At 37.1% G+C, this 26,527-nt stretch overlaps 2 protein-coding genes across 2 annotated transcripts in view; both read right to left on the bottom strand.

Moving 5' to 3' along the window:
* Nucleotides 1–1,182: 1,182 nt before the first annotated feature.
* On the bottom strand, nucleotides 1,183–11,291 carry ighd (immunoglobulin heavy constant delta). Its single transcript, XM_052132722.1, has 9 exons — nucleotides 11,266–11,291; nucleotides 8,648–9,012; nucleotides 8,225–8,512; nucleotides 7,523–7,846; nucleotides 7,092–7,406; nucleotides 4,706–4,990; nucleotides 3,222–3,360; nucleotides 3,016–3,075; nucleotides 1,183–2,896 (listed from the first exon to the last, which is right to left on the bottom strand). Exons 1-9 carry the CDS (start codon nucleotides 11,289–11,291, stop codon nucleotides 2,716–2,718), a joined length of 1,983 nt encoding a protein of 660 aa, XP_051988682.1. The 3' UTR covers nucleotides 1,183–2,715.
* Nucleotides 11,292–12,136: 845 nt separating this feature from the next.
* LOC127648121 (immunoglobulin mu heavy chain-like) overlaps nucleotides 12,137–26,527 on the bottom strand; it is a 111,055-nt gene continuing 96,664 nt past the window's right edge. Inside the window, exons 10-14 of the mRNA XM_052132721.1 lie at nucleotides 16,621–16,693; nucleotides 14,293–14,598; nucleotides 13,400–13,720; nucleotides 12,991–13,302; nucleotides 12,137–12,735 (exon numbers count right to left, since the gene is read on the bottom strand). Coding sequence (XP_051988681.1) covers nucleotides 12,350–12,735; nucleotides 12,991–13,302; nucleotides 13,400–13,720; nucleotides 14,293–14,598; nucleotides 16,621–16,693 — 1,398 coding nt within the window. The 3' untranslated portion in view covers nucleotides 12,137–12,349. The remainder of the gene's footprint in view (nucleotides 12,736–12,990; nucleotides 13,303–13,399; nucleotides 13,721–14,292; nucleotides 14,599–16,620; nucleotides 16,694–26,527) is intronic.

The raw sequence follows: 26,527 nt of genomic DNA, 5'->3' as shown, positions 1-26,527 counted from the left end.
GAATAAAGACTCAGGGCTTGTTTCTCCCCTCACCTGGATTCATGCTCATTGTATTTTCTGACTTTTTTGCCATTGACATTGCAGATAATGAGAAGCGAAATAAACATATTTAGAACAGAAACAAAATCCCTCAAAAGGCAATTATTATAAACTTTTTGAATTAGTTTATTTAACATAGTAAATGTAAATATACTGTTGTGTGATCTATTAAGAACAAAGTGTCTGAAACATTCTTTGTTTCATAAAATAATAAAATGGTGTTCTTTTATCATTTTCAGATTTACCTGCCCCTGTACATCTTGTAAATGTAAATAAACTGCGGTTGATCGATTGACATAACCATCAGACAATCTTTTCTTATCCAAGTGAGCTGTAATAAGTTCTCAGTAGATAGCAGTAAATCACAGAAATATGCTGCTAGATCGTCAGACCTTTTGCTTCTTAAAAGTTTGGCTTCTAGATTTTAGATTTTAGAAGATCTGTAAGTCAGTACAATTCAGTGAATGGGTGCCAAAATTGTTGTGTACCAAACAGCAAATGCAGGCACTATAAAAGTAATCCATTCGACTCCAGTGGTTAAATCCATATCTTCAGAAGTGATATGATAGGTGTTAACAGCCTTGTTTTTCTTCACCTCAAAAATCAAAGATGGCATGACTGTGATTATGAAGGCTACGTGTGCATGGAGCTGAAAGCATTTTAATGTCTGCTAATGTGTGTGTAGACAAATACCACTGTTTATATGCATCTAAAGAGTCAGAAGAAGAAAATATACACAACCCATGCATCTGCTGATAAAACAGCAATTATACACAATAAATGCTTCCAAAACCTTTTGAAAGTCTTTATATCCCACCTTGGGATGGTTTGCTATTAAGCTTTGTATAAACACTCAATTTATTTTGCTTTGTTAAAATTTTATTGGAAATGCAGATTTTTCTACCATTATAACATTTTGCCATATATGTCATATTTCATTTTTGCAAAGATAAAAGTATTAAACAAGGCCACAAAAAGATAAATGTTCACCTACTCATGTTCATGCATTCTGACAACACGAATGAAAAGGCAGCAAAACAACATTAAACAAACTTAATAATAATTAAAAAAGCTAAAGAATCCACAAAATTACACTGTTCCTCATTCGGGCTCATGCAGGCTTCACTTTGACCAAAGTCACCGTGCTCCCATAAATTAGGGAAAAGAGGAAGAGGATGAGGAAGGCACAGGCCATATTCCAGGAATCTTCTACACTGTCCTGTGCCACATCTTCATGTTTGTTGTCATTAACAAATATAGCCTCTTCGAATATTTCTGTATAGAGCAAACCAAGGAAATAATAAGTGCACATTTTTCTACAACAAAAACATTTTAACAACAAAAAAAGCAGCAGACTGGTTTCCTTATTAATATTGTCCATAATAAAGAACATTTATCTGATGAAAGTTTACATGTCACTGCACATTCTTGGACTTTAACCTCACCACACTTCATCTGAAATCTATTACAGAGTTTACCACAAGCATACTGGCTTCACTTTTCCTTTGTCACTAGGCTTGAAAGATAATACTTGGATTGTTTCATCACATGTCTTACATACTTTTACAGTTTTTCTAAATCGCTGTGGCTCAATTCTCCAATGAGTATTCTTGTTTTCAAAACAATATTTCAGATCTCTGAACTGAAGTTTTTTGTTCACACCAGATTTTAATTTCTTATTAATTTAAGCAAATTGCACGTGTTTTAGCATATGTGTGCAAAAGAGTAAGTACAATTGTCAAATGTGCATAAGCAGCCATATCACCCTGCAGCTCTCGCCTGGTTGCTCACTAAAGCTGAGCAGGGTTGAGGCTGGCCAATACCTGGATGTATTAGGGAGACCAGCAGGGGGTGCTCACCCTGTGGTCTGTGTGGGTCCTAATGACTCCGTATAGTGACGGGGTCACTATACTTTTGGATGACACTTTAAACTGAGGTCCTGTGCCCGGTTGCATAAAGCACCTTAAGTGTAATTTTCCCTTAAGTTCGCCCTTATGTTTCCCTTAAACCTAAGGGTGTTGCAGAAAAAAACCCTTAAGTTTGACTTAAGTTTCTTTTTACTGAAACATCATACACCCTTAGAATTACCCTTAGGTGTCTATCTTTTACTTAAGTAATCCCTTAAAAACCGTTAAGTGTTGCATAAAGCCCCTTAACTGTCATTTTCCTAAGTTTAAGGTTAGGAAAACTTTACCTTAAGAGTAACGCAGACAAAAATAAGACGACATGGCTGAATTTATGGAACCAACTGAAGATCATTATGTGCCAAGAAGAATTTTTAGGGATAGGGAGAACCCTTTGGACCATCTTAGCGATGAAAAACTGCTTCGAGAATATCGATTTGATCGCCGCGGAATTTATGAAATTGCTGACAAACTGGAAGGCGACCTTGACCATGTTACCCAGCGCAACCACCCTCTGTGCTTCAGTTGCTTATAGCACTTCGGTTCTAAATGATACAATATGTAGGCCTATAGGCTAGCAGTTGCAATTTAATGTAATGTAATTTATAGGCTAGTGCTATTTAGTATTAATATTATATATGAATGTATTAGCTATATTGTATTTTGCTATTATTATTGGTATTTTGTTAATATATCTGTCCTTGTAATTACATAAATACAAAACTTTTCAGATCTGTCATAAAATGTATTTATTCGTCAATTTATGTGATTGTTATTTTCCCTTCACTTTGTAGCTGCAAAAGTTTGTTATTAAGAATGATGTTGTAAATGTCTTGATTTTCCTTCTCCTTTTTAAGTTTTTCGATCTCTTCTTTGAGCTGTAGCCTATGACGTCTCTCTGCAGTTCCAGCACTTCTTCTCTTGTAGAGGCTGGAGAGGGTATTTGCGTCTTTCTGCAATTCACAAGTGTTTTGGAGGAATTATGAAATATAATATAATAAATAATATTGGGGCTGTTCTAAGTCAAATTAACAAAACTAAAATAATTGTTAACAAATAAGCAATAACTCACTTTGCTGCCTGGTTTGGCGTACTCTGTCGGTGTTGAAGCTGCTTTGATTGCTGGAAAGGTCTAACGCGTGAAACAAAGAAATACCAATCAAAATTGATATTTATTTACAAATAAAAAAATATTTTATTAAGCCTGTTGTGATCTTCATATCGTTTATCCTCATAGTGATACATTTTATTGGATTTAAGACAATAATGTTCTCTCACTCCGTGTTATATTCCTCTGGTTGAGTCGCTTCACTCTCTAAGCCGCCAGTGATGCCAGCCAGGACAGGTGAGTCCGCCCCAAGGATGTCTTGGACCAGTTTAGTAGTGTCTGACAATTCTGTTGGCGGTGGTCCTCCACCTGCAGTTTTGTTATCGTTAGCTCTCTGTGATATGGTAACAAAATGCACTCGGTGCGTGCGAAGAAAATAGGGAAAAAACTAAGAGCGTTTTTTTTCTTACCAGTTTTGTTGGACTCCGTCTTATGAAGGCTTATTTCTTTTTTTTTGCCCCCACAGAGACGTTTTCATATTTTTTAATTACCTCTGAAACCTGAGTCCTCTTTACTCCTAAGTTCCGTGCGTTAATTTTCTCGGTTATTTCCTCCCACTGATCATTTTTTTGCCAGCAGTTATAACGGGATTAAATTTGCTTCTTAAAATTGCTTTTCTTTTCCCATATTCATCAAGAAGAATAGGCTACACTTCTCATCCTCTGTCCAATTTGGCTTTCTTTTTTTGTTTTCCTTATCCATTTCTTTATCTATAGGCTATTCGTTGTTTTAAAGCTCCTAGGTTAATGTGTATAGTAGCGTATCTATGGCAACAATAGATTTTTATAACGGCAAACCTGGATCGCTGCCGTGAAACACTTAACGGTTTCCCTTACCTAAGAGAACTGTTTAAGGGATTATATGCAACACCCTTAAATCATTCCCTTAGTTAAGGGGAAATCACGCCTTAAGTCCCACACTTAACAGAAAAACTTAAGGTGCTTTATGCAACCGGGCACTGACTCTCTGTGGTAAAAATCCCAGGGTACTTCTTGTAAAGAGTAGGGGAATAACCTTGGTGTCCTGGCCAAATTCCCCACATTGACCCTTATCTATCATGTCTCCCTAATAATATCCATCACTGAATTTGCTTCATCACTCTTCTCTCCTCTCCACCAAAGCTAGTGTGTGGTGGGCATTCTGGTGCACTATGGCTGCTGATGCATTATCCAGGTGGATGCTGCACACTGGTGGTGGTTGAGATTATTCCCCCTATACTATGTTAAGCACTTTGAGTGCCTAGAAAATCACTAATGTAAGGAATTATTATTATTATTATAATTTACATATACGAAATGTGTGAAAATTTACATGCAAATGTGAATTTTCTGTTTTGTAACACATTGCTACAAAACAAATGTAATGTATACATACAAATGTGAAAATTTTGAACAGTATGGCTCACACAATGACAAAAAAACAAAAAACTTTTCATTTTGATGGCATTGGCCAATTTACTGACATAATTACTAGGTTTTGAAGCATGGGTTAAATGTTTTGGGTGAGTTATTTTGCAGACATGCAATAACAGTTGTTATGTCCCATAAAACAGTTGTGACAATTGCACGTACAGTTTAGAGAATGTCAAGACTGTTTAAAAAATTTGCCAAAGCGATTGAGATAAACTGTAATAGATGAATTTATGTTTCAGTACCTGGCTTTGAGATGTTAATCAACAGGGTATCAGAAATATGGGTGACCCTGCATGAATACACTTCTCCAGGTGCCCAGTCTGAAGGTAAGAGTTTCAGATGACTTTGGATCCAAAATTTTCCATCAGGGCCTTTTGCAGGGCTGGTGACAGTATGGCCAGACAGCTCAGTCATGCCCAGCAGCCATGTGAATTTGATGGCAGATGGGCTGAAGCCAAATGCCAGACACACCAGCTCATTAGAGCCCTGCAGCAGCTTTGCAGATGGAGCTGAGTAGATCAATGAAGCTAAAGGATAGTGAGAAGATCAGATGTGATGCAGAGCATGGGAAGAGAGGTAAATTGCTACTAAATTCTGATTAAATTCATTATGTAATATATACAAGAAGATGTAAATATGAGTGGTGGTAGATTTAAGTTCAAATATCTCTGTTGGAACACTTTTCTGATACAATAAATCCCACTGTGTCTGTGTACAATCTGAGAATCAATGTTAATTTCAGATTACATTTACAGCAAATCTAATCTATGATATAATACAGTATACAACTGGAGAAGTAAAGTTTGTGAAGACAAACTTTGATATTAGTTTGACAAAGCCTTGTCTGAAAGATTAAACTCGTTTTAAGTTTGATACGGGGGTCGCACACCGGAGGCATCTGTCAGATGACATGGCACGTTCAACCCAATCTCATGAAAATTTTTACATAATTTATGAGTTGGCTATTTCGTATTTCATATGATTTTGTTTGCATAAACACATACAACTTCATCATATGCTAATTTCTGTATGTGTAATGCGGAAGTAAGTGTGAGTTCTGTGTCTGAGGCGTTAAGGACATGCTGATTAATATTATGCCCTTACCCAAACCCCTTATCTAAACTTAATAATTAGAGAGTGTAAACATGATAGGAAGCTGTTGTGTGTGACAGAAGCAAGTAATTGTTGCATATTAGATGGAAATGATGTCCAGCAACATAATTGCTGTAGTGAAAGTCAAAGGAATTCAAAGGAGTGCAGTCGCACGATATCATACGAATTAGCCAATTTTAGAGAAGTTGTACGAATCCTGACTATTTCGCTGTGAGAGTGTGTTGGCATGTTCTAAAATTCGAAACAACTGTATTCAACATAGATTATTTACTTAAGCGCTCTTCATTCTTGAACAAGGGAAAAACCTTGGTAATTTTTGTGTGTACTCTCTGCACTGTGTCCAAGCTGTGACACGAGAGCAACTTTTTCAACCCAATTTGGAATGCTCTAAGTCCTCGTGGTGGCATAGTGACTTGCCTCAATCCGGTGGCGGAAGACGAATCTCAGCTTATCCGCGCATCTTATCACATGGCTTGTTGAGCGCGTTACCGTGGAGACATAGCGCATGGAGGCTTCACGCCATCCACCGCGGCATCCACGCACAACTCACAGAGATTATAGCGACCAGGAGGAGATTACCCCATGTGACTCTACCTTCCCTAGAAACCAGACCAATTTGGTTGCTTAGGAGACCTGGCTGGAGTCACTCAGCACGCAACTTAAAGGCATTTTGAGGGTTTGTTTACAATTTAATTTTTGACAGTTGGAGTTTGAATTAGTGAGCATTCTGTTGGCCCGTTAAACATTCAGTCACAAGACTTTTTAGATATTTGATCATCCACTGTGCAAAAACCATAAATGTGGTTAGTTTGAAGGTCTGAACAGTCTGAAGGTCTGTGGCAAGTTTGGTGAATGTAGCATGGAAGCTCTTGGAGGAGTTATGCTGCCTTCATGTGCTATCGGAATTATACTACTTCCCACTTCTGAAGTTGTTATTATGAGTATTGCCAGAAAGAACAGGAACAATGGATGAATGCAGGTTCATTCAGACATATTACTTGAGGTATTTGTATTTTGACACTGAATATATATTACTCAGTTAGCTTGCTGACAATAATGGCATGTTGGTCAAATACATGCTATTTGTATGTTGTTAAAATGTACAACATGCATCAAATGGTTGTTGATATACATAAATGAATATTGCTGAAATGGCAAGCACTAAGGCCAAAGTATTCTTGGCGGTCCATGATGCTGAACAATCTGCACACAGTAAACTTAAATTTTGTCATAATCCAGTCCGCACAGTCTGACCGTGAGATTTTACATAGAAACTGGCCCAAAAGTTGTTGCTGTCCTTTGCTGCATTTTCACAGCCGTAATAAGGTAATTATGACCCGTATGGGAAACTTGTATTTACGATAATTCCGATAGCACGTGAAGGGAGCATTATTTGCTGGATTTAAATTAAAATAAAAACCTAAACCAACTTTGTAGAATAACAGTATTTTGGCTTTGTCAAGCCAACATACGTAAGTAAACATAATGGGTAAATTTTTCCCTAATGGCACCCACCATACAAGTTCTCCAAAGTGGCAATAATTGAATCTTTGGATGACTCATGAGAAACAACACAGGAGTATATGCCTTCCGTCCACTGTGATGCAGGCAGTATTAGGGCACTGTGCATTGAATAATATCTTGCAGTGTGAGCAACCACAGGACTGTTAGTAAAGCGAGACACATCCAGTTGGGTTCCATTTAGTTGCCAATGCACAGAAATATCAGATGGGAAGAAACCAGTGATGAAGCATAGAAGGCTAACATCTTCGGATCCAGAGAGATCATTGTCGGAGGGTCTCAGGATTCTGACAGTGGGTTGTTTGGGGTCTATGGACATGAGACAAAAATTACTATATATATATACTGTATCAAATTATTCTCTTTAGCTGCAGTGTTGAGGGAGAAGAATCTTAAAATGAGCAGTACTGTATGTGAGTGCTTACCTCTGTTTTTTGAGATGTTCTGCTGCTGTAGGTTGCCAGAGCACAAGTGTTTAACTTGACAGGTAAAAAGAGTGTATGCATGCCATATTCTGACTGGAACCTTCAAAATTCTCTTCATGCTTTGAGTCCCATTTGCATGATCTTCAGGGCCTTGTGTGTATTCACGGAAATTGGAAAAATTTCCATCCAATTTCCATTTGATGGAGAAATTGACACCTTGTCCAATAACCAAACAGGTCAAAGTCACATCTGTCCCATATCTCACATCACTGAGGGAGGGACCCAGTAAGTAGACATCTGCCAGCTGACTGGAATGTGCAATCACTGTTGGACAGTAAACACATTTGTTGAATGGGTGAAATTATTGGGAAACAGTCTTGCATAAGTTATGAGATTGTTCCTTACTGTATGTGCCCTGCATTGATTGAGAAATAGAGTTTTGACAAGGTTATTGATAACAAATAAAAACAGTTTTGCTGTAGAATTACATCAGCACACTGGATCACATCACAAAGATGATGTTACTGTATGTCTGAAAAAGCACCAGTAACTCTCAACAAATTGTTGTGTGACCTCTAGTTGCAGAACAGGTGCAAATATGATATTGTCCCTTAATCATTCATTGTTACACAAAGTTATTAGAATGTTATTTTTAGAAATGCTATGAGTGAAAAGGTATCTATCACATGTGATGTGTTTTACCTGAACAAACACTGGTTTCAGCAGTTTTCACATTGTGCCGATCAACAATTTCACAGGTGTAAGCCACCCCTTGACTCCACTCTTGCTGTTGCACCAATATCTCACTGTACACTTTCATGCGTCCATCTTTCCTTATTGTGAAATCTACAACTGTGCCAGTTTTCTCCTTAGATTTTGAGAGCCATCTGATCTTTGGCTCGAATCCTGCCCCAGTACACACTAGTTTCTGAAGCTGTGAACTAGACTGACCCACACTGGTAACAACCGAGAGCTCTATAGTAGGATCATCTGGGGTGGGGGAAATTTGTATTTGTGTTAAATGTCCAATTAGAGAAGAAAAGATAATTTACAGAAAACATAACTATGTAATCATAATTGTACTGTAAACATGATATTGTTGAAATGTTGATGGTCACTCCCTACCAAAAAGGTTTCCAGTGTGGTTTGATTCCCACTGTTTAATGAAACTTGTGTGAACTTTACAGGTAAAGATGTTTTCTTTCTTTTGGTGCTCACTAGGTATTGTGAAGTGTGCGGTAAGGGAACGAATGCTTTCAGAAGGGGTCAAATCAAAACAATTGACTTCTGAGATCTTTAAACCATTTGCCTGGAAGATGACACAGGCCTCACCAGATGGGACATTTCTTACAACACACTCCAGCACAGCACTGCCTGCCTCTGTTGATTCTGTGAAAGGCCTACTGATTTCTACAACAGGAACTTTCTTTATGTCATCTGAGGAGCAAAAAATAAATGTATCCTCATGGCATGTGGTTTTTTGCAGTGATCTAAAATGTCAAGTCACATAAGGTAACATGATCAGTGTAAAATAAAGAACTTACAGGCTTCAATAGCAGGCTCCTCTTTTTGGAAACAGACATGTTTAGCTGTACAAACAAGTGTCTTAAGTTTCAACCATGTTTCTATGGGTAAAGTCAGGTTGCTCACAATTGGATTCATTCTGATATGTGATAGGACAGGTTTGTTTTCACTAGTGGCTTTTGCACTTATTCCATCTTTCAACCATAAGACTTCAGTGTTGTATGGTGCTTCAACAATACAAGAAGTTGTAACTTCACTCTCCTTCATAATGTCTCTGAGGTGGGGTTTCTTTACACGCATTAAATATTTTGACGGAGCCTGTGCTGTATGGGTGAAAGGAATTAGTTTATTTTTTTAAACATAGTATGTGTATTTAAATATGTACAGTATATTTAAATAATATAACAATTTTAAAGCTTTTAATTCAGTCATATAATAATGCTTATAGTGAATAATGCTAAATTTACAATCAAGCATGTCTTTGTTTTTGAATCCTAATAATTATTTGCTTCAAGATCTGTTTAACATACCTTTGCACACATTATATGTTTGGTTGAAGATTTCCATAGAGTTGAAGGTGGCTTGACAGGTGTATTGTGTGCTTTTACTTTGAGCATTAATAGTTTGATGACTTATGAGAGTGAAGATTTTCTTTCCTTTTTCAGGGTTCTGAAACTTTTCATCAGGCAAAGAAGGTATTATAGGTTCCGGCTTCTCATTCGTAAACCATTGTACAAGAAGCTTGTCAGGGTAATAGGCCTTTAATTTGCACTCCAATAGGATCTTGTCACCATCCTCTCTACTTATCAGAGTCATTGTGGGTCTAATAATGGTCTTTTCTATGAAAATAGAAATTACATTAATTTAGGTAATGTGACATATATAAAAAATGAAGTACAAAGTTTAAAGTTTGGCAAAATGTCAGATCAATCTAATAAATATATTTAAAAATCATAAAATGAGGTTATGTCCTGCAATAAATAAATAAATAACACAAATTCAAATGAAATGCTGTTAATGCATTACTGGGGCAGTTATTTACGTCATTAAAAATGTTCACATTTCAGATCCTGGAACAGAAGGAAGATGAACAGGGGCGGAAATGAGAGATATGCTTGAGAGAGCAGAGCAAGTAGCAGATGGAAGCGTTAGGCAACACCCAAGCCTAAAATAAAGCTGAAACAGCCACCAAAAGCAGAACTGAAAACCATTTGCATCTCTGGGACATAGTTGAGCACACCTGAACAGGAAGACACATTTTCCATTTTCAATAACTAACTGTCCTGTTATGCAATTTGTAATTGTTATGCAATTATTATGAACTTTCACATTAAATAAGGATGCAGTGTCTCACTCACAAACTGAAATAAGATTTGAAATAATAATAATAATTTCATAATAAAGGGAATATTCCAACGGCCAATGGCCAGTAAATACTCTTCTGTGTTACTAAATGTAAACATATTTAAAGCAATAAAGTGTAATTTCATGATTTCTTAACGCAAATCATACTGTATAAGTGTTTTCTTTAACACTTTGGCATGCTGACTCAGATTTAATAAAAACTTGTTAAAAAAATTACAAGACTAATTACATAGTTTACTTTTTATTAAAGCAAAAGTTATAAATGCACAATCACATATTTACAAGATTAAAAATGAATATCTGATAAAGTCAAAATCTAAAATCTTTAATGAGAATTAGAGGGGCTGATTCATGGATGTTCTTGACAGATGGATCTCTCATTTCACCTGAAAGCAGATTATGAAATCAATTAGAGCAGGAAATTAATGCAACTTATGTTTAGCATGAAGAAAATATTTGTGAATAAAAAATAAAAATCACCCACCATCTCTCCATATGCTTAAAATTCTAATAACATACAGTACATTATCACTCTTAATTGATTATCCTTAATTAGTTTTTAGCAAAACACACACACACACACACTCACACACACACACACACACACACATTATATATATATATATATATATATATATATATATATATATATATATATATATATATATATATATATATATAATAAGTTTATACCTTAATAAAAGTAGCACCTATGCTGTAGAACAAGGTGATGAGAAACAGAAAGACAAAGGTTACAGCAGTGTTTTCAATGCCACTGTCATCTGTGTCAATTGCTTCATACAGGGGATGTTCTATCCACACAAGCCACGCTGCAGAGACAGAAAAGAGCATACAGATGACCACTGTCCAACACAACCATGAGTTAAAGAGTGCAGCATGTTCCCTCATAATTATAGTGTTTTTTGTTTTTGTTCACTACCTGTCTATCCTCATTTATAATTAGACTGGAAAGGTGAATTAATGACAGAGATATACAGTAAAAGGAAACAGACTGAAGAGTTATTAAACATTGACTTCATTTTTTATTATTATAAACATTGAGTGTGAAATTTTATTATTCTTATCTGCCCTTTTTAATCTCTTGTTTTCTACATTCAAAAAGAGTGTAAAACTATGTAAACATTGGTGACCCCAACAACCTTAAATAAATTAGCAAAAAGGTTTGAATGTGTCTTGGCATGCCAAAGATGAACCAATGTGCACTGAAGGATTTACCTGACTATGAACAGGACTGTATGAACTGATTATGATATGTCTGGATGATTCTAAACATCAAAACAGCTTTGTACAAATGACTTACAAAAACTAGATCATATGCACACACATTGAGTAATTTCTTCCCATTATTAAGCAACAATTGATTGTGCTTTGTGTATTTATACCCTTCTGTCAGCTAATGCTATATATAGTTTACCATCTGAATACAATTATGTAGTTCTTAATTCATATACGGTATATTCCTTAAAGGTGCTGTCAAAATGACTTGTTTTAGTGCATGTCATCAAAATTCTATTTTTTCCTTTTATAACTAAAGTTTCTTATTTTTTAATTTAGTTTTTATTCAAGATCAAACCAAAGATACATTTGAATTTTGTGTCCTTTAAGAAATAGATCAAAGCAAGCACCTGATCTTTTTTTGGGACCTTTTTACGCTCACATACACTGTAACAAAGATACATAAAACTGGTAGGATAACATATTAACTGCACAGGAAATATGCTTAGTTTTTTTTTATTAGTTTTTTTTTTCAATGTGATGTGATGAAAATGTTTAAAAAGCACAAAGACACAAACATTAAAAGACAAACACAATAACAAATATGGACATGTCATTTAAAAAAAAAAAAAAAGTACACAAAACAAAAAAAGATGAACACTTAACAGGCATAATAGGCAGACACCACATACATAAAACAGTCTATGCCTTGCATGGTGGGGTATTCAGACTCACATTAATTATACTAGACTTATCAGTATTACTGTCAATAGATCTTGATAAAACTTGCAATGATTGATCAATGCTTTCATGGTACACTACACAACTGTACACTGTACCCTCTTTCCAATTAGAAGAAGCAAAAGTGAGCTGACTGTAGATGGAAAAGTAGTTATTGATCTGCATTGGGGTGGTAGTGTTTTGCTTGTACCCATCACCCGAGTTCACAGGTTCATCATTAGCAAGCCAAGACACAAACACCTCCTTGGGATAGAAGTCCTTCACATAACATGTCAGGGTCATGGTTTCTCCCTCTCTGTGCTCTGGGGGTGCTAATATGTAAATAGTGGGTCTCTTGTGCTCACCACCTAGTAATACAATATCACAATGAGGGCCAGAATGCTTTGTAAGTCATCGAATGTCTCTTTATGTTTCCGACAATATCTGCATTTATGCAAGTTTTCATTATAGAATTTGACATAAAATAAAAGAATGCATGTTAGAATGTTAAATATAAAAAGAGATAATGTAGCTCTTCTAAATGACTATTAGACAATTAGAAAGCAAAACACAAGAAATATGTAAAAGCAAAGTGTTGTGTGTTAAGAAAGCAAAACCCATACCATTTTCTCTGACGTACACCTTTTCTTTAGGCATTGCTAGTAGACTGTGCTCCACAACGCACACAAATTCTGTGCCATTGCTCCATTCAGCATAACCTATTCGAACTTCAAGTTCCAGATTCTTTTTGTTCCCGATTTGTTCGTGTTCTGTGATGGAGTTTTTAGATTCTCTCACTTTGATTTCCATTTTGGTAAACCCTGCCACATCTCCTGTAACTTTACACTTCAGATTTCCTGCTTTGTTTTTCAGCATGTCCTCAATTGAGGGAGGGATTATGTCAATAGTAACTCCAGGATCCTCTGCGTCGGTGACTATTTATTGAAAGCATACAACAGAATCAAGGACAGGCAAACATACTATATAAAATAGAATTTTTAACACACTTACAATACTCAAAAGAAAGCATACCTGTGTATTCAGCCTCTTTCGTTTCATCCCCAGCCTTGTGCTCGAACACACAAGTAATTTTGGTGTTTGTATTAACCCAGTCGGTGGCATTGATTTGAAAAATGCTTGCGGCACTATATTCAGTTATGCTGCCTTTCTTCTCATCTAGACATTTGTCTGTTACCACGTTTTTCACCTCCTTACCATCCTGAAACCACTTAAACGAGTGTGTTTTAGGCGAAAACTGCTTGGCTAAGCAGATGAAGGTAGCCGTTCCATTGTCTAGCTCCATTTTTGTAGGAGCTGTTAAGTACACAGATGCACGCTGATCTGGCGGTGGGGCTGGCAACATACAGAAGAAGGCAGAGAGGACATGAAAAGCGACAGAAAATAGTGCAACATGCCTAATTAAGCAAGCAAACGAAAGGGTCTTGTAGATTACTTTGTATGTCAATGTTAGATGTTGTGTATTAAAATGATTAAATCTTTTTTTTATTTTGACATTTTGTTTTTAGGATGAAATAAGCATTGCAATTCCTGGCTTGGAGTCTGAAAGCATAAGTGCACTCATTACTGACTGTATATAAAGGAATCCAACGTTTTAGACACAGCCTATACTCTGTAAATTTGTACACACTCACTGACTTGAGATTTGGATGAAAGTTGTTTGACATGGGAAACAATGCCTATAATAGCAAATAACTCTTCTGACATCAATTCAGTGATTTGACAAAACCAAAAAGATTACATATCTTTTCCAAACGTTCCCGATGGAACAACTATAATATATATATATATATATATATATATATATATATATATATATATATATATATATATATATATATATATATATATATATATATATATATATACTCTGTTACAATGAAATGTAACGACATGTAGTAACTTACCTGGTTTATCAACAGAAGCTACTAGCTTGCCAGCAGAATTTTTGGCTGTACACGTGTAACCTTTTTTGGCCTCCCAATCACTATTTTTCAGGCGCATATGGCTGATTTGGATGTTGACTCCATTTTGGCTGATTGCTGGATACTGCACGAATTCATTCAGCAGGTCCTTATTAGGATCCGTCCATTCGAAAGTAAGGGAGTCCGCAGGCGAGAAACCTCTTGCCATGCAGCCGACAGTCAGGAACCCATCGGACTCAGGAGCACACGTAGACATGCCTAAGAGTGACTGCGGCGCAGATGGTTGAGCTGCAAAGACATTACATTTTCATTAAACAAACGTACATCCTACATAACGCAATATGATTTATGCGAAATATATATAGGCCTATATTTTTTAATACAATATTGCAATATGTAGATAATCATAATATATTTGAACCAATTTACTACTGGGACTTGCAGAATTACTTCTCAGTTTGTTTCAATGTTGTAACTGTGACACACATAGTGACTTCTGAAATGCATACCTTTTATAAAAACTTTTTGAGAGGAAAATTAATAGCATTACAGAACAATGAACTTGTTGCATTACTTGACATTTTAAATCCTATAACACATTTTCAGGGGCAGGATTCAAAATAATGAAGAATTTCTGCATTCAAAAGAGGAATAATAATTTGCGCATTTTAATTTCATAACAAAATTCCATCAAATGGAATTGCGTAACATAACTATAAAAAAAATTATATATATATAATTTTTTTTTAATTTTTTTTTTTAGTTGAATTAATTTTATTTTAACATTAGCTATTATTGAATTTGATGGAATTTTGTTATGAACTTGAAATAATACATTATAAAAATAGACTAAAATATTTTTTGAAAATATATATCTATAATAACATTTAAAAAACTGCATTTTATTTCAGGCATTTGTAACCAATTGCTATTTATACGGAATCAATATTTTAAAGCTACGGGACTTTTCTTTCGAACAATTGAATCAAAACTTATTTTGGTTAATAACAGCGGTATGCAACCAACTCATGGAAACTGTAACATTAGAACAACTGACGTTTAAACATATCAGACACATTCTGTGCAATTATTAAATCTGTCTTTCAAGAATAACTGATTGTACAGTTTGTGCAGATAAAGGGAAAAGCGAAAAGAATGAATAGTGAAAGAATTTGTTTCACAAATGATTGTTATTCGTTTTATTTTCGTTTACGTTGTATTTTGCCTAATGAACATAGATTTGAAAGAAGCCGAACAAAAACGAACATAATGCAATAAAGAGATAAATATCATATAGAAACAATTCTAAAAAAAACAATTTTAAAAGCTAAATGTTACTTTTGTCAATACTATTTTCTTCCAGTAATAAACCATAAAACCTACCGTTTGTAACTGTGACTTTGGTGCCGCTTCCCCAGTAGTCGAAAGCCCAGTTACACAATGTTCGGATCACATTTTACCGTAATATAGAATGGCACATAACGAGTCTGTTGAATGTAGCCTATGCATTTGTTTTTTTCTCTCAAATAACCTAGAAAAATTTAAATTACGCAGTAGGCTATTGAGAATTATTCTTAATTAATTGTGAATTTTAATATCTGTGCGTTTCTGTCAGATTTGAAATGACCAATGCACTGACTCTAATTGTTGATGAATAATTCAATCTCAGTAACAATGTTGCTCTGATGAAGATTTATTTCTATTTATTTTACAACTTGATTGAGTAGATATTTACAAAACTTCTACTTTAATTCGGTAGATCATAAATATTTAAATAGTTTTCTTACCTGATGATACAGTGACCATAGTTCCTTTCCCCCAGTAGTCGAAAGCATTGTCACATTGACAGCTTTACTCAGAAATATTGCACAAAAAGTAGCTACATATAGGCTCAACATGACAAATCCCTTTAACCCACAAAATTTGAGTCCCTTTCCTTTCATTCAGTCTAGGATTTAATATTGTAAAACTGACCGAAATACACTGCTCCATAGATACAGATAGTAGTATATGATATGATTAGCTAAAATTAAAGTCCTTACCAGATGTCACTGTGACCGACGTGCCTTTCCCCCAGTAGTCAAAAGCAGCGTAATCACAGTGATACTTTCAATACAATTCAGTTTACAAAAAAATGCAAACACAATTTCTTGCCAGATAGACAGTAATAGGTCTACATTTTAATCAAATATAATACTTCCATCATCTTGATGTGTTCTCGCGGTCAAAAAGGTAATAATTCTAATTAAGCTATTGCTGTTAACTTTGTTGTTCCAAACAAAACAAAACAAACAAAAATTATCTTCTTACCTGATGCCACAGTCACCATTGTTCCTTTTCCCCAATAGTCAAAAGCACCGTCACGGCGGAACGTTTGATGGCACTACCCATACCATTACCCTAATTCTATAATTTACGCAATTTACGCATGTTGTTGTGGCCGATTTCTGCAAAGCGTAGCATAATAATACGTTTTTATTACACTTTTTCAGCAATGTATTTGCTCTCACTCACATATTGAGTAGGCCTACAGTATCGATGTCCCTTTATTCTCCTGACATTCAAAGTGGTATTGTCCAAGTAAATATGTTATGTTGTGACAGAGTTGTTGCCTGATCTTCAAATGAAATAAAAATCAACAGGCTTAAAACATAAAAAATATCTTACCTGAAGAAACAGTGACTTGGGTTCCTTTTCCCCAGTAGTCGAAATAGTCATCACAGTGACTGATGCCTCTGGGTTACTTACCAAAAACCCACATGAAGCAACAACGTTCTTGTGATTAAAATAACTTAAACCTAACATTTGTTATTTTACCATATGTTCAGAAAAAAATCTTTTAAACAGATATAAAGCCATATAAAAGATATGGGAATGTGTTATATCTTAAGGAGTTCTTAATGGCAAAAACCTACAACAGAGCAATTCTTATTATCCACTCTTTGCGTGAACTTCAAAAGACAGATGACTCACTCTGATTTCCAGATACATTTCCCGAAACATCTTGGAATTTGTTGGTTCTTAAAAGATTATGAGAACTCTTCAGGCCCTGAGGCAGCAAAACAGCTTCTCAGCTTCACACCAATTATTTATACTTTGGGTACACTTTTGGTGTTTGACTATGTCTTCTGTAAACATGCTCTGTCCATCAAGTTTGTCTCACTTATCTAAAGAACATTGGTGATCTTCAACAAATTTTAGAAATTATTTTATTATTGAAATTATTTTTCTCTCTGTGCTAACCTCCCCACACACACAAAACTTAGACTTTCAATAAAGCTAGCAGGGGATGTCATAGACCTACCTATGAACCACTGAAGCGGTTAAGCCTCAACTCTTAGAAATGGAAAAGGGGAGAACAATTAAACAAGTGCCTCTGACATTTCTCTATGCTTCACTGTCATGTTTTGCCACTTTTGATAGCCCAAGAAGTGTGCAAAACATACATTTGAAACTTAAGTTTGAAACATGGTTAGCTTAATTCTGTTGTTGTCAACCTTTGTTTGCTTTTGCTGTGTTGAGCACCCCTGGGCAATCACAGCAAATTAACATGATGCATGATGAAAAAACAACAAGAACACTTCACTTAAACTAAACTATTGTAACAGACTGAATTAAGGTGCAATTCATGCAGTCCCTTTGCTCTGTAAATGTGATGGGAGTGAGAAATTGTTGGTACCTTTTGGGACTTCAATCACTATTTTATCAGCTATTTTACCACTTCAACACATCACAGTGCTTTTTTAATTTATTGGTATTTGGGTGAACCCCAGAAAACTGCTCGGTTACACAATCAACATGGATGACAAACAGCAACTTTTGTGCCTTTGCATTTGCAGACCAGACCATATATTGTTTGGTCGCAGACTATATGACTTGTCACTTAATCAGTGTGAACTGGAGGTGAGAAGGAAGTCATTGGTCACTGCAAAGACCACAACAGTCGGTCCCACCAGTCACTAGGCCAGGTCAAGTGAAACTCGTTTTGGTCTTTATGCCTCCTCATTTGTCAAGTCTTTACTAGAGCACATTTACTATATGGTAAATTGAGTTTTATGGAGTTTTAAGTATGTTTCACTAAATCAATACAATTGGGAAAACAGTTTTGCTGTGCAGTATGTAAATGAAATCTGAAATTTCATATGATCCAAAGATCCACTTATTTTATAAGGTATATGTTTTCTTCCTCTTGTGCTACTGTTAAGGCCAATATCTCTTGAGTACTGCCCTGTAGCACAAATCAAATATAAGCACATGATATAAATAAAATAAAAACCCTAAAGTGAACAATTTGCTATTATAACAACAAAAGAATTGTACCAAAAAAATTGTTAAATAATTAATATACTGCACACATATTTGATGATGTTGGATGTCAAATAATGGCATAGAACTTAAATTTTATGACCAACAAGCACTATTGTGGCCAAATTAACTATGTTAAGTACGTTGTCCTAGAGGCCTTGGAGGGGAATACTAGCAGTCCAGCCAAGTGGCGGCTTTCTCAGGACATAAGTGGATTGCAACGGCCTCGCCCAACTGAGGGACCAGTTCTAATGAAGAAAAAATTAAACAAACAAGATTGATATATAAGCCTCTGAAATCAATCTCCGAAAACATTCTTTTCTCAGGTGCAAAAATAACGAAATTATTCCACAAATTGACATCAGCCTTCAACATGCTCCAAGTGATCAAGGGTTTAAGGTGTTCCAGTTAAACCCATCATACTTCTTCCACCAGTAGTGGACACTCGTGCAAAGTAAGCAGTGAAGTATAAGAGTCCATGAGATGGAGTGAAGTTTGCAAGGGATGGGGATAAAAATTTGAAATGGAACGCAGCCTAGGGGGTGCTTCTCATATCTGAAACTGTGCATCCTCTTTTGTAACTGTCAGAGAAGTCAGTTTATATTTCATGTTTATTTAATTATTTTGTTAAAGAGTCTTAATTTGAAACTGCTTTGTAAAGAGCTGTTTGAGTGGAGACTTTTATTATGAAAAGCACAGAGTGACTCGGGAAGAAAGTTGTCTACACCGCATGGCCAGTTGAAGCTGTATTCCACATTTCTAAAGAGTATTTAAGTTCATTTACTCATCTGAAGTTACAGAAGATATCACCAGATGCAAGATTATGTTCTCCTTTGGTAATAAGCAGCCAATGAAGTAAGTTTGTCATTTATATTGTATGTGATAAATGTGGATTGTGTTGCTGTGTGGAAAAGAGTGATATCTATACAAAGACTATAGTTTTCTGTTAAAGTGAATTTAACTCTGTTTGGAAAGTTTACAAAGACAACATTTATTTATTTGATTTATTTATGTCCTTTTATATTCTTTATTGTAACTTTATTTTTGTATATTTAGTTCTCACGGCATCTTGAGTTGGATGGTTTACCTCATGGTGAACCAGTCAATAAATCGCCTGTTATCAGAGAATCCTTGTGAACGTGAAAGTACTGGGGGGAGCTACAGTGAGAATTCATCTGCTCTTCACGGGTAGGAGAAGGAATGTTTCCAATCAGCAGTCAAGTGAGCGTCAAGTTAACTCCAAGTTCCATCATTCTGGATTCTACAAGCATTGTATACACTTGTAACCAAGAAGCTAGTGACATGCACATGCACAGAGTTTAAAGGCATTGTCAAGTTAAGTCCGACAAGAAGATAAGCACAACCAAGTTCAAGTTAAGGTGCTTGAAGTGGATTTATTCTTGCCATTTGCTAAAAAAGGACTCTTTTAAGTGTTCAGTTTAGTGTTTAAGGAAGTGCTGGTGTTATGTACTTACCTTTTCAAGTTTAAGTCATTTTTATTTTTAGCAGGTTTCAAGCTGCAAGTAAGAGTATAATTGTGAAGAATAGTAAAGTGCAGCGCCTAAAAATTACCTGATCTAAGTGTTACTGAATTTCGGTTACAGGTTTAATATACAGGTGATTGTACTGAACTGTTAAAATACTACTTTATCCAGAGTTAATAATCTAAGAGATAAACATCTGTTTACCTAAGTTCAGGAGTTCACGTTACATGTACAATTATTCAATTAGAGTAGTCAGTGTAACTAAGAGATACAGAAAATGGCAGAAGGTGGTCAGTCTGCTAAGAGTGGTAAAGAAAATATAACAGATACTGTGCAATCACAGCAGCAGCTAGAATCCCAAGAATGTGTAGACACACAAGCATTAGTAGCTGTTGATGACACAACAGAGCAAGAGCCACGAAGAAGTCAAAGAGCATGCAAATTTTTAGCAAGATTTACATGATGAAAGGCTGACTAAACTTAAAAATTGCTTTCAATGCTCTTATGAGAAATGGAAGACCCTGGCTAGAGATGCTAGACAAAGACTAATGGGGCGTCTCTCCAATGACATGTTGAACAGCCTCATAGATGCAATCAGTGGTTCTTCAAATGATGTAAATGTTGCTTACGAAGAGTTGCGACAAAATGTGAGTCCAGACAGTGATACTCGCCGCAGAGTAGACACTTGTGGAGCAGTCACAAAAATGATAGTTGAGTCTGCATGGAGTTGTCTAGTTGAGGGTCAAGATCCTCTTAGACCAGAAGCATGCTGTATTGATACAGGTTCGGTGTTCTCATCCATAGCCTCCAAATCAAGTTATGGACATTCCAGGTCTTCTCAGTCTATGAACAATGCAAGTTTGAGCTCCAGAGGTTCAAGTTTTTCCTCCGTTAAGAAACAAGGGGCTGCTGCAGAAATTGTTGCTTCAGTTGCAGCAACATTAGAAATATTACAGCAACAAGAGCATGAACTGGAAGAACTACAAAGACTTGAGGCTGAAGATAAAAGGAGAATAGCAGAACAAGAAGCTGAAGAATTGAAGCGGCGACTAGAAAGAGGAGAAGAAGAAGCTAGGCTACGTGTTAAGATTGAAGCTGAAAATGCTGCTAGACGGATGGCATTAGAAGACAAGCGCAGAGAGCTTGAGCGCTTGGAGACACTAAAAAGGTTGAATTCTGCAAAAGCACGAATGCAAGTCTACGAGCAGAACGAAGACTCAAAGGAAGAAACAAGAGAGCTACTTCGTGACTGCACATCTGTAAAAACGAAGCATGTACCAAAGTTAAGCAGCTCCGTGTTACAGAGCATACCTCCACAAGAAATTGTAACAATATCATATCAAGAAGCCAGCACTGCAGACCTTGTTAAGGTGTTAGCAGAGTCTATCAGCTCAAGTTGTCTTCCTATACCTGAACCTGCAACATTCTATGGAGACTCTCTCAGATTTAGTGATTGGAAAATCTCATTTCAAACTCTGATCGACAGAAAAAACATACCAGTGAATGAGAAGCTTTACTACTTACACAAGTATGTAGAAGGACCAGCTAAGAAGGCCAATGAAAGTTACTTCCTGCTAGGCACGGAGTCGGCATATCAAGCAGCATGGGGCATACTAGAAGAAAGGTATGGAAACCCATTCGTCATTGCTAAAGCCTTTCGAGACAAGCTTAATTCATGGCCAAAGATTGGTTCCAAGGACAGTGTTGAGCTGAGAGAATTTACTGACTTCCTCAGAGGCTGTGAAGCAGCAATGTCTCAGATTAAGGGTCTTGAAGTCCTCAATGATTATAATGAGAACCTGAAAATCCTTTCCAAGCTTCCTGATTGGTTGGTCTCAACGTGGAATCGTCAGGTCATAGAAATTGAAGAAGAAACTAAGATATTTCCTACCTTCAGTCGATATGTAAAGTTTCTAACACGAGAAGCTAAGATAGCTTGTAACCCAGTGACCAGTGACATCACTTCATGCACTGAAGTCTAATGAGATCGGAAAAGTAAAGGTATCAAGAAATCAAGACACTAGAGCAAAGGTGTTAACAGTACAGTCCAGAGAAAAAACAGATGCTGCAAAATGTACCTTCTGTGAGAGACCAGGACATGGTATTCACAAATGACATAAGTTTATGGAGAAGAATGTTGCAGAGCGAGTCAAGTTTGTCCAAATGAATAAGTTATGCTTTGGATGTTTGAAGCCTGGTCATCACTCAAGGAACTGTGAAGACAGGAGTGTCTGTGAGAAGTGTCAGAAGCACCCATCATGTTTGCATGAGGATCGTATCAAGGAAGCAAAGAGGACTCCACAGTCAGGTCAGTCAAAAGAGAAGTTAAAGGAAAGAAACCCAGAGTTGGTACAGAATAAAGATACTGCAAGTGAAGCAACATCTAACCGAGTAATACAGGATGTAAATAATACTCATACTTCTACAATTGTTCCAGTATGGGTATCAGCTACCAGTGAACCAAATCATGAAGTTCTGGTATATGCACTTCTTGACACCCAGAGTGATACTACCTTCATCCTGGATGAGATAGCTCAAGCTCTTGACACAAAGAAGGAATCTGTGCAGCTGAAGCTCTCAACGATGGTATCCAAGAGTACAGTTGTTCCATGCCAGAAGATAATTGGTTTAAAGGTGAGAGGATTTTATTCAGATAAGAAGATATCTTTGCCAGTAACCTATTCTAGACAGTTCATTCCTGCAAACAGAACTCACATTCCTACACTCAAAACTGCAAGAGTGTGGCCTCATCTAATGCATGTAGCTGAGATGATTGCTCCTAAACAAGTTTGTGATATTGGCCTCCTGATTGGCTACAACTGCCCTCAAACTCTTCTTCCTAGAGAAATTGTGTCTGGTAAAGAAAATCAGCCATTTGCTCAAAGAACGGATCTGGGCTGGAGCATTGTTGGCTGTGGCAATTCCTCTGTAGATTACGGGGATGCCATTGGAGTGAGTCATCGCATTATAGTGAAACAAGTGCTGCCAAGTCTACAGTCTTCTCTCAATCTTACAAGTGAAGTTCAGTACATATGTAGAACACAGATCAAGGAAGTAATCACTCCGCCAAATGTCATCAAAGCTCTTGAGTCTGACTTCAATGAGAAAGCAACAGAGGATAGTTGTATTTCTCAAGAAGATCTACGTTTTCTGTCAAAAATGGAAGCAGGCATCAGACACAAAGAAGATGGTCATTATGAAATGCCTTTGCCTTTCAAAAAAGACAGACCAAACTTGCCCAATAATAAAGGATCTGCTATTCATCGCCTCGAAAGCTTAGAAAAAAGGCTTAAAAGAGAAGAGAAATAGTATAGAGACTATGTAGACTTTATGAATGAGACAATTGCTCGAGGAGATGCTGAGAAGGTCCCAGCTGAAGAAACAGACAAGAACCCTGCTTGGTACATTCCCCATCATGGGGTTTATCATTCTCAAAAACCTGGAAAGATCCGTGTAGTCTTTGATTGCCCAGCAAAGTTCCAAGGTTCATCCCTCAATGACCATTTGCTAACTGGTCCAGAGTTAACAAACACCCTTGTAGGTGTTCTCTGTCGCTTCCGCAAGGGTCTGGTGGCAATCATGTGTGACGTAGAGCGCATGTTTCACCAATTTCATGTAAAGGAAGATCAAGACTACTTACGGTTCCTCTGGTGGGAGAAAGGAGATCCAGAATCCAAGCCACAGGTCTATAGGATGAAAGTACACCTTTTTGGTGCAGCCTCATCACCCGGGTGTGCCAATTACGGCCTCAAGCATATTGCTGCTCAAGGTCGTGGTTTCTTCAGTGAAACCTCCATTCGATTCATAGAAAGGAATTTCTATGTCGATGATGGGTTGACAAGTGTCTCAACTGTAGATGAAGCTATCAAACTGATAAAGGAAGCAAGAGAACTTTGTAGCACCGGAAAGCTTCATTTGCATAAATTTGTGTCAAGCAGTGAAGAAGTAAAAGCATCAATTCCTCAGGAAGAATGTGCTAAAAGTGTTGTGGAACATGACTTGGCTTTGAGTGAGCTTCACATGGAAAGGGCACTTGGTGTGAAATGGTGCATCAGATCTGACAGCTTCCAGTTCAGAGTATTCGTTAAGGAACAACCACTCACTAGAAGAGGAATCTTGTCCACAGTGGCTTCTGTATATGACCCACTTGGTTTTGAAGCACCCTTCATTCTTGTTGGTAAGCAAATATTGAAGCAGATTAAAGCGTACCTTGTGTCTACCATTCCTTGGGTTAGTTAATGATATGTTTGATTAAAGGTTAAGTCACAAAATCACAAGAAAGTGCTTTGGTGGGTGTGTAACTGTCAGAGAAGTCAGTTTATATTTCATCCATCCATCCATCTTCAACCGCTTATCCTAAGTCGGGTCGCGGGGGCAGCTGCTCCAGCAGGGGGCCCCAAACTTCCCTATCCCGAGCTACATTAATCAACTCTGACTGGGGGACCCCGAGGCGTTCCCAGGCCAGTGTGGAGATGTAATCTCTCCACCTAGTCCTGGGTCTTCCCCGAGGCCTCCTCCCAGCTGGACGTGCCTGAAACACCTCCCTAGGGAGGCGGCCAGGGGGCATCCTTACCAGATGCCCAAACCACCTCAACTGACTCCTTTCAATGCAAAGGAGCAGCGGCTCTACTCCGAGCTCCTCACGGATGACTGAGCTCCTCACCCTATCTCTAAGGGAGAAGCCCGCCACCCTTCTGAGGAAGCCCATTTCGGCCGCTTGTACTCGCGACCTAGTTCTTTCGGTCATGACCCAACCTTCATGACCATAGGTGAGGGTAGGAACAAAAATTGACCGGTAGATCGAGAGCTTTGCCTTTCGGCTCAGCTCTCTTTTCGTGACAACGGTGCGATAGAGCAAGTGCAATACCGCCCCCGCTGCCCCGATTCTCCGGCCAACCTCCCGCTCCATTGTCCCCTCACTCGTGAACAAGACCCCGAGGTACTTGAACTCCTTCACTTGGGGCAAAACCTCATTCCCTACCTGGATTACGCACTCCATCGGTTTCCTGCTGAGAACCATGGCCTCAGTTTATATTTCATGTTTATTTAATTATTTTGTTAAAGATTCTTAATTTAAAACTGCTTTGTAAAGAGCTGTTTGAGTGGAGACTTTTATTATGAAAAGCACAGAGTGACTCGGGAAGAAAGTTGTCTACACCGCATGGCCAGTTGAAGCTGTATTCCACATTTCTAAAGAGTATTTAAGTTCATTTACTCATCTGAAGTTACAGAAGATATCACCAGATGCAAGATTAAGTTCTCCTTTGGTAATAAGCAGCCAATGAAGTAAGTTTGTCATTTATATTGTATGTGATAAATGTGGATTGTGTTGCTGTGTGGAAAAGAGTGATATCTATACAAAGACTATAGTTTTCTGTTAAAGTGAATTTAACTCTGTTTGGAAAGTTTACAAAGACAACATTTATTTGTTTGATTTATTTATGTACTTTTATATTCTTTATTGTAACTTTATTTTTGTATATTTAGTTCTCACGGCATCTTGAGTTGGATGGTTTACCTCATGGTGAACCAGTCAATAAATCGCCTGTTATCAGAGAATCCCTGTGAACGTGAAATTACTGGGGGGAGCTACATCTTTTCCTTTCCTTGCTAATAAAAGGAAAGGAAATGAGGAATGGATGGAAGGAAAGGAATCGAGAACAGAGGAATCAAGGAAGTTGTTTTTGTAAAATGGATTGTCCTGCTCATGCGTCACATCAGAGCACCGTCTCTTCGCAGCTGCATAGTAGCACTTTCCATTATATTGTTAAACCTTGATAAATTGATGAACAAGATGCAGTTAAAGTATCTGACAATTATGTTGTAAACTGTTGTATCAGATGTGAAGGGGGAGGAGAATTTGTGCGTGCGCCAAGTGCTTTGACAGAAAAGTCTTCCGCATAGGATGCTCTTGTGTTTCCTCGGTAAGCTTCCTCTGTCCTCGCAATGCATTTAGCAAATGGATACGTCCTTCTTGATGGCATACCTTGATTGGTTTGCGGGTCACAGGCACGAGCGTGGAGGAGCGAGGAACAAAATTAATTTCCTAAATTGTGCTTCCTCGCTCCTCTGTCTATGAGGAACAGGTACGGATTAACCACTGGGCCGATTGTGCCATTGCCGTTGCTTTGATTTTTAAATGATTCAGCATTTAACTTGTGTAATTACTGTCTGCACACCAGAGCAAAAGGGGGAAAAACATTGGCTCACCTTTTATCAAGCGCTGAAACTTTGACAGGTGAAAAACTATCTGGAATCGTGTGTAACAGTCACATTAAGTCCTCTTTGCAAACTGAACTTCATCAGAATGTCGATTTGTGACAGCAGCACCGAAAATGCTTGATGCAGCGCAACAAATGGGGAAACAGAACAGGTGTCTCGAGAGGTGTTAATAAATATTGAAATTATTTTTAAGTTAACAGTGTATA

This window comes from Xyrauchen texanus, chromosome 8 (genome assembly GCF_025860055.1).
Source record: "Xyrauchen texanus isolate HMW12.3.18 chromosome 8, RBS_HiC_50CHRs, whole genome shotgun sequence".
NCBI lineage: Eukaryota > Metazoa > Chordata > Actinopteri > Cypriniformes > Catostomidae > Xyrauchen > Xyrauchen texanus.
Note: the sequence above shows the minus strand (reverse complement) of the source record. Positions and strands in the feature narration are given on the sequence as shown.